The sequence below is a fragment of the Hibiscus syriacus genome, unplaced genomic scaffold (assembly GCF_006381635.1).
Source record: "Hibiscus syriacus cultivar Baekdansim isolate YM2019G1 unplaced genomic scaffold, ASM638163v2 tig00017792_pilon, whole genome shotgun sequence".
Classification (NCBI taxonomy): domain Eukaryota; kingdom Viridiplantae; phylum Streptophyta; class Magnoliopsida; order Malvales; family Malvaceae; genus Hibiscus; species Hibiscus syriacus.
Window position 1 is genome coordinate 80329 of NW_024062416.1, and position 9422 is coordinate 89750.

Genomic DNA, 9422 nt, shown 5'->3' on the forward strand with positions numbered 1-9422 from the left:
GTTCCTCTCTTGAACATCCTCGGTAAGCCCTTGTCTCGACTCCTTTGACATGGACAACTCAGTTTGCCCTTGGCTTATACTCGCCTTGGCAGAGATGAACCGTATTGAGCCAAGTCTCAATGCCCCCTCGATCCTTGGTTCGTCCTCTTCTCTGGACAACTCGATCCTGGGCTCATCCGTTACCTTTGGATGACTTGAATCCCCTCGGGTAATCTCGCAAAACTGTTGGCACCTCAAGTTTGCGCCCCTTCACTTGCTCGACTCTTACCCTCGGCTTAGCGTCTGTGTCACTTGAACTAGTGCACACATCATCACCAGATCCACCATCTGGTTCATCATTGAGTGGATTTTCCCTACCACTCGAGGAACAACATTCCTCATCCTTCGACTTGCCTTCATTGCGGAATCTCTTGCTGCTACCTTTGGCTCTCAGCTTTGGTTTGGAAGTCTTGTTCTTCTTGACTCCAAACTCTTTGATGGACTCCGCGGTTGTCAAGGCTTCAGACAACTCCTTGACTTCCCTTTGCTCCAACGCCCTCTTTGACCACGGCTTCAATCCGAACATGAAGGTGAAGAATCGCTCTTCTTCAGTCAAACTTGGGACTTTGAGCATGAGTCTTCTGAATCGGCTCACATACTACTTCAGTGTCCCCTTATGCCTGAGGCACCTCAACTTGGACCACGCCTCCATCTTGGAATATTATGAGCGAACCTGCTCACTTTGCACCCTCGGCTTGACGGCTTTATCACTTGTTATCGCACCGGGTCTTTTCCTTTGCTCGACTGCTTTGACACCAGCAGTCTCGTCACGTCTTGATCCTGGCTTGACTACTTGAGAACTTGTAGTCTCACCATGCTTGCCCCTTGATTCGGCTACTTTGGAACATGTAGCCTCGTCAAGTCTTGCCCCTGACTTGATTGCTCGATCATTCGCAATCGCATCTGGCTTCCTTCTCGGCTTGACCACCTCATCATCGACAGCCTTGCCTCGTCTTGATCCCATCAATCGGACCAAGTTTTTCCCTTGACTTGGCACTTTTACTTGTGCCTCCGCCAACTCTTGCTAACTCTCCTTCTCCCATCATCCTCATGATGGTTGTAAGGCGACGCTTCTCAGGACATCCTCTAATCAAGTGAGGACCATCACAGAAGTAGCACTTCAGCTTTTCCTTGCTCCCCTTCTTCTTTTCCCCGAAATTGGCCTTGCCATTCTTTCTCGATGGCTTTCCTTGGCCGCGAACAGTCGATGGCTTAACTTGGCCACTCGAAGAGCTTTCTCTACCATCTCCCCACTACACCTTTTCTCGGTCTCCCCCAATTTTGCCACTATCCCTGGGCATGGGCCTGGACGACACATCGCTCTTTGGCTTGACATCTGTAAGCTCAGTTGGCGTTCCGGCTACAGCTATGGCTTCCGAAAATCTCTGGGCATCACCTTGCTCTCCCCCGAGCATCTCCCCTGGTATAAGTCCTTCCAAGAAGGTCTTGAGCGCACCCCATTCACTCATTGCTCCCTTGCATATGAGTAGCTCCCTCTTGAGCTCATCCACCTCGCTTCTCAAAGCCGCTACCTCGGCTTCTTGGTCATTCCTCCCTCGAACCATCTCCAACTCGTCTAGAACTCATTACGTCTCGACCTTGAATCTGCCATCCATGGACTCTAATCGATCAAGGCGGGACTCCACAACACCCTGGGTCTGCTTGGCCTCATCCTCGGCTTGTTCAAGTCTACCGACCCTTTGTTCCCACGAAGTTGAGATATGCTCTAGATTAATGAGCCTCTCTGTGTGGTCAGCAATACATTCCATCCAGTAGGCCCATTTCTCGTACAGCGAGAGTTCTTCTCCTTGTTCCTCATTAAGACTTTTCTCGTCTTCATGAGAGAACCTGTCGTCTTGCTCGGACATGCCTTCGGCGTCACCCTTGAGCCTTTCTACTTTGAGAACCGGCTCCTCTTGGTGTGCTATCGTTGCCTCGAGCATTCCTTGCGAACTCGTCACGACATCCTCATGCTTGGACACCGACGATGCTCTTGAGCCCAACAGACTCTCTTCCCGTTTCCCACCATGGCACTCCTTGCCTTTGCGTGCGGAAACTCCTCTTTTCTTGTGCCCCATTCAATTAACAAAGTAAATTGATTGAAAGTAAGTAAAATAAAATTACCCGGTTTCACACCTTCCACCAAACTTGGTCAAAAGCATCGTTGCTTGCCCACAACGACTCACTCTGATACCACTTGTCACGCCCCCAGAACTTCGACGCCTCACACCGTCGGAATATCAGAGTCAAGGTCTGACGGGTCGTGTGGCCTTAGATGCTTTAGATGCTCCTCGGTCTTCTTGGCGACTAAGTAAGCCTTACCCAAGCTAAGTGAGTGTGCAAACTCACAAAGGTTGGAACCAAGCCCTCAAGGCTTCGAATTGCAGAAGCTTTAAAAACCAATGTGGCTACTCCGAGCCACAAGGTCGGACTATCGTGTGGAAGTGCTAACACGAAGGTGGCTACTCCTGGCCACCAAGATAGGCAACAAGAACAAAGAAACTAAAGAACTCAGAAAGAATAGAGCAAATGCCTCAGAGCTTTATTACTCTCTCACAAAGAGAAGAATGGAATTGGGTAATCACAAATGAGGAGGAGAGCTCTCTATTTATAGGGGAGCTCCCTCTCAATCGATGGCTAAGATCGTTTTACATGAAGGGCTAGGATTGATTCCCACCTAACCCAATCCCTTAAATCAAGAAAATCCCACCTAACATTATCCTTCTAGAATCCTCCAAGGAACGGGCCAGATCTGATGGTTCTGGGCAAGCCCAATAGTCTGTATAATTCTCTTACAGATATCTGCTCACATGTCTCGGTTCGAATCCACGAGCCTTGACAACACTACCCCTATCGCCCTCGTCGCTCCTCTCGGACGCCTCGGAATAGATCCTTCACGGACTTGTTAAGCATTCTCCAAGAATTGGCTAAGTCTGGTGGTCACGGTAAGCCCGATTCTCAGTATTGAACCTCTTGGTCGGACGCTTACACCAATGTCTCGGACCCAAGTTTCTAGCCCGTGACAATTGACATTACGAGCTCCTTGATTTTCCCATGAGAAATTGGGATGATGACTCCATCCTTGGTTATATGTGTTGGTGTAAGGGTTGTTATTGCATCTATTGAAGTTTCATGTATAGTTGATGGATATTTGATTGTTCGGGCATTCACATTCATGTTGATTGCCTTGGCATAACAGACATGCCAAGCTATCAACCTTCACTTCTTTCACCTCATTAGAATATTGCAAATCCTTCAAAATATTGGTGATGGTAGAGAGTTGGGTCGACACTGAATCTTCAGCTTCTAACTTGAATGTCCCAGATGCCTTCCTTCTAGTTTCAAACCTTGAAGAGGGAAATTGGTGATCATGGTTAGCAATTCGATCAAGAATGCCAAAAGCCTCTTCAGGTGATTTGTCAAGTAAAGTGCCATTTGTCCAGGCATCTAGCATCATCCTCGTGGGTGTATTGGCTCCATTGTAGAACATCACGACTTGAGTCCAATCGTGGAATCCATGGTTGGTACATTTATGAAGCAATTCTTTATAGCGGTCCCAACAATCATGCATTGACTCATCATCAGCTTGGTAAAAGATGTTATGGCATTCCTAAGATGGTTGTTTATATTCGGTGGATTATGCCGTAGAATTTTTTTTTTTTCACAAGTCAGCCCAAGACCTTATCGAGCCGGAAGGTAATCCATTGGGTCATGCCCTGGCATCATATTTAAAAGAATATGGAAATAACTTCAATTTCAGCACATCTTCATGCACACCTTCTTGTCGAAAGGAGTCACAGACCTCCAAAAATTCTCGAACATGTTGCCTTGCATCCTCATGAGGAGCACCACCAAACTATCCAATCAAGTCCAACATGTCGAACATAACTGGTTTGAGCTCGAATTGGGTTGCCTGAATCTTAGGAGTTATAATAGCAAGTTTTAGGTCATCCAAGGTGGGAGCTAAGTAATCTCTAATACTTTGTGGTCGAGCAGCATTATCAGCATTTGGAATTGTCGTGGCATTTAAAACTACAAGATCCTTCACCTGATTTTGAACAACGTGAGCCTTAGGTTCAATATGACATAATGGTTCTTTGGGAATTTTACGTGTCATGCGATAACGTAACACCTGAAAAAGGTAAACACAAAAACAAGTAACTATATACAAAGAAAAGAAATAAAATGGTACAACAACTAAACTCAACATCATCAATTGTCAATCCCCGGCAACAGCGCCAAAAACTTGTTGCGTATTGTGAGTACTATAAAATTATACGTAAATAATGTGCAAGTATACACAATCGCTCAAATAATAAAGTGATGAGTGAGTATCATCTCCAAAGGGATTGAAAGGATATTGAGAGAAGTTTATGCACTATTCTATCTAAGTATAGTTAGTCTTGATATATACAAATGTCACGACAAATGAAAAATGTATGATGGTGGATATAGATTGATGGTTTGATGGTGTAGTAAATGGAAATGCAGTGGAAAAAACAGATTTTTAATGTTGAGTATGGTAAAATGTCAAGGCAATGAAAAATGGTAAAAACAGTAAATAAATAACAAATGAAATGAAAAGTAGATAATCCTCACGTGACAAGCTTCCAATGGAATGAATGGTAGGGATTGATTTGAGGATGCTAAACTTATTTCTCAGACATGTTTAAGTTTTATGGACTTCACTTACTCGACAGGGCTTTCCTAGAGTGTTCTTAAAGGAACCTAACAGAATAGGATGCCAAGGCATCCGCTCTCACTCAACGATGTTGGTCAGCCTACCCTATTGATAAAAACACCCTTTTTAGTCGTTGAAATCCTATCTTAGTCTCTCCTGAGATCTAAGGGATTAGGTTATAATATTCCTAGGCCGGTTCAAAGCCCCTTGAAAATACTATAACCCATTGCTCATAAGGATCTTGACTTGTGTTTCTCTCAAATACTACAAGTATTTTTAGTTTAGGTTTCTCTCGAACACCTAACCTTCATCTAAGAAATGGACACTCCCATGCCTTTTACAAGCCTAGATGGTGAAGCATTCATAAGCAAAGCAAATAAAGAGCCAAGATAAACTTAAATATACCATTAAAATAAAGTTTAAACAACCATAAAACTAACCACCACCAAATAAGTTAGTTCATGGTGGGGTTCGAAGTATCCACAAAATAAATCATGAAAATATTCGATCCAACAACCCATAAATAATATAAAAATAACATAAAAAGAGAAGTGAGAAAAAGCCTTCGACGCGTGCCACCGGAGGTCTTCTCGGCCACCACGAACCACCTTAGCTCGCTAGCTTCTCTCGACACCTAGCTCGCCACTCCTTGAAGCTTTATCCATGGAGGAAAACCCAAGGAAGAAGAAAGGAAAAGGAAAATAAAAATCTGATTTTTCTGTTACAGTATGCGTCTCCTTTCTTCCATACACTTTCTCTATTGTGAGGTGTAATATATAATAAAAATATCTATGGGGTAATGATGAGGTTGTTGGGTGAAAAATATCCCTCATACCCCTAGAGTCACACCTTGTGCGTGAACCTTATCCTTCAGGTGGAAGTGGTCCCATAGCAGGTGGTTACAACCATCATTTCACGTGTAGAGCCAGCTGGTCTCGTACAGCTGTATCTTTTTGTCGTTTTCTGCGCCAGAAATGCCAAGACATTTTAATCTGCATGTGATGCTGCGGCATTACTTCCCAGCTCGCTTATTTTTCTTGTTATTTCCTATATATCACTAAAAAAAATACCTTCCTCCTCATATAGCACCTTAATAAAATAAAATAACACAACTACAAAAAATACAATTATATTTAACTACATACATCTAAAATGATCTATATGTACCCTTAAACAAACAAACAATAACTTAAGTAAAAAAGGCCTTAAAATAGTCTTTTTACGGAGTTATCAGGCACACTGCTTTAGATAAAGAACCTTTAATAAAAAAACTTATTTCCCCCTTAACCAGTATATCTTCTTGGCTAGAAGGAATGCAGCGATGCATCTCTCCTTGGTGTAATCGTCGAAGACCAAAAGCGTGGCCTCATTTAAGCCCGTAATAATGGTTTTGGGACCTTCAAAGATCCCACAAGCCATGAAGTCGACACTGAGCACAGTAATACTTGAAAGAACTGCTGTGATTTTTATACAATCACAGCCTGAGATCCGCCATGTTGCCAGCTGGACGACTCGGAAGTTACTCCCCTCCGAAGTCTGTATCCCAAATCAAAGACTATTGTGCTAAGCTAACGTCGACAAAAACTCTCCAAAATTATGGGGAATTTGTCCCACTATGGGGGGGTGTCGGTGACTAACCCGAGATATCGATGCTACCGTTAATACGGGGCATCGACTATTGTTGACCTATCCATATAACATTCACAACCGGCCAGGCCTTACTATAACCAATCGACCAGTGTTGACCACTCAATCTTTTACATCGATGTATCGTAGACAATTCCAGATTCCCTCAGACGGATGCCACTAAAAAAGCTGATTATCGCATATTTTTAGAGGCCGTACTTTACCCATCCGACCCCTTAAACTCGCGATTTAGAAAATAAAATAGACCATTCAGGACTTTTTCCTCATGTCGCTACCAGCTACAGATCAGATATGACCGGTTGAAGAAAGAAGAAAAGATCGATGAACGATTAAGCGAGACTTTGCCTTAGAGACCAATGAAATGCGACCGGGAAGCTTTATTACACAAAAGTTTTTTGAAGACTTCTTGCTTCTGTTTCCCTGCTTACTATTGCTATCACCTCAACTGCTTTTGACTTGCTCACTTAGAATGAAGATCAATAATAATAATGGGCGGAAAGGCTTTACACAAGACCACGAAGCAAGAAAGAGAGCCTTCGCTTACCTGCTTAACCGTGCCCTCCTATCGTACCTATATCCCCTTTCCTTCAGTTACATTCAGTCTCAGTTCTGCTTCCAACTACCGATGGGAGAAGGCTTGGACGTATAGCAAGATTAAATAAGAGGTATGGCATACGGGAATGGTATATAAAATGAAAGGCTGGAAACAGAGCTGGAGATTAGCGCTAGCCAATGGTTAATACTTCAGAAAGCACCGTAGTAATTAAATTACCAATAATGCCCCTATCGACCTCAGTCTTGTTTTTTGCTAGCTTGAGTCTAGAACTCTACTATCTCATTAAACGCCGAATATCCATATAATAATAATATATTTTAATGGAAGATAGTCGGCCCACTTCTAGCCGTTCAAGCGATTATGCCTGCTCTAGCCCTACCATCCACCCCTATCATAATAGAAAGGGGTACTTTCGAGCTGATCTGTAACGAATCAAAGCGACCGTTAGTCGGGCTGATCTGTGATTGTTGGTCAAGGCGACCGAGAGGACACATACCTCCTCCATATTCCTTAAATGGGCAAGACTCGGGTACTGCATGCTAGAAGTAAAAAAGTTTACTGAACAACTACTTATAATTATAATAAAAGTAAAAAGCTGGAATCTGAGAAGACAAGACCCCCTAAGAGCGTCTTGTAAACCAATTATTCGATCTGGAGATCCCAGCAAGGCTGCCGGAGACATCACTAAACCCAGGGATGTCTCTTGCAAAGAAGAATTCGTAGAGATTTTCCCAGAACCCCAGTCCAGCCTACCCGACTTATATAATCTAGAATATACTCTCCGCCCTTATTAGTAGTAGGCGAATAGTGACCCTATTTGTATGCGCATTCACACGAAGGGCACGTTCCAAGATCTCCCGCAACGAGAACCTAACACATGGTTTATTGATAGTAAACTGATTAAATAAAATGAATCATAGGTTGGTTGAATATTGAGTTCCGCTTAGGCTACGTGTTCTGTTCACGCGCTACTAAGCCGCATACATGATCTTAGACAGGTTTCGTCCCCTTTCCTTTCGGGAACACCTTCTTACTAGTAGGGGCTAAGCCTGATGCAAATATACCGAAAAAAGAAGATATCTATGGTCGATTCTACGAAGAGTAGATTCGCCCCTTATGTTATGGCTCGTCTCGCGCTTAGTCCCTCGCGGGATTCGGATAGGGGAGCAGCAAGTCTTTTCTGAAAAAACTCGCAGTTCTCCCTCTTATCTAATATATATATATATATAGATACTAACTCTTTGGTTGGATAAGACAGGAACTTCTATAAAGATCTTTCCACCCATTCATCATACTCAAAGTCGAAGTCACAGCATGGGAGGCTCGGAAAAATAACGAGAATTGGCGTCGTGGTGGTGCTACGAGATGGCGATTTATCGTATAGAAGAATAGATCCGCGGACCTATTGATTGACCATAGATGCGAACCGATCGACTGCTATCTAAGAGAAGATAAGTAGTTCTTCTATCGAAAAAGGGCAAGGGGAGAACATGTAGAGGCTTGCCTAGATCTCATATTTCTCACGTAGTTCGTAGGTCAAACCAATAATTTTCTTCTTAAAGTAATAGAGAGATTCTTTTTCTTTTTTCGATATGTAGCTTTGCGAGCTAGGAACGAATCATCGGGGCAGGGCGAAAACGAAAATAGGATCATCATCATGACCCTTTTCTTGTTTCTTTTGTTTGTGTCCAGTCTGTTCTGTGTGTTTTTTTTTAAGGCTTTTTCGGCGGCTGCTGCTCTAGGGCATCCAGTTCATCTTCTTTCTTTTGCTGTTAATCTCACATTGAGTCCTTCTTGTTCAGTGTCATTAGATGAGAGATCTTCCTCCGACTCCGAGAAAATAGGTCAAACGGGAGGCTACCCTCGACTCACCTCTCTATCTATAAAAACCCCTTCCCAGAGGAGAGCAGAAGCTCCAGGATGAGTATGTCCTGGATTCCGGGATTCATTCTCGTCTTGATCCACTATGGAATTTTCGAAATCTACAAAAACATTCTAGGAGAGGGCTCGTAATGATCTTCTCAAAGATCACAAGGTTCTGAAGTGGCAGGATAGGTAGGGGGGATCTGTAGGTTTTTGTGAAAGGGATGCTCTTATCATGTTATTGCTGAAAAGAAAAATCGAATTAAATAGAGGAATTCGATTTGCGAAATGTCGGCGAAAGCTCTGATTTCGTTAGTGTTCAGTTAGAGCGAGAGGAGCATGGATTTGTTCCCTTACGCCAGGCAGTCAAGCGGTTCGGGTTCTCGGGTGCGAGGGAAGAAAATAGACGGTATAGCAATTATGGATCCCACGAATTATTCCTTCTATGCTTGTAGGAACGGAGGGCGCGATGGAATCTCTTTAGTTCGCTTGGTCCATTAAATACGGACTTTTCACGTGATTTGCCCCGCTGATTGAATGTAGGGATGGATCACTCTCTGGCGCTATCGCATCACATAAGGAAATCCGCCTGGCTTTGAAAAACCAGGTCTGAAGGAACCTGGGCCAAAAAAGACT

General features: G+C 43.5%; 1 protein-coding gene across 1 annotated transcript; it reads left to right on the forward strand.

The window, feature by feature from the left end:
- Positions 1–6104: 6104 nt before the first annotated feature.
- LOC120208855 (uncharacterized mitochondrial protein AtMg00530) lies at positions 6105–9195 on the forward strand. Its single transcript, XM_039208000.1, is given in 4 exon segments — positions 6105–6254; positions 8666–8761; positions 8763–8811; positions 8814–9195. Coding segments are annotated over 4 exon segments (447 nt in total). The 3' UTR covers positions 8966–9195.
- Positions 9196–9422: the final 227 nt, after the last annotated feature.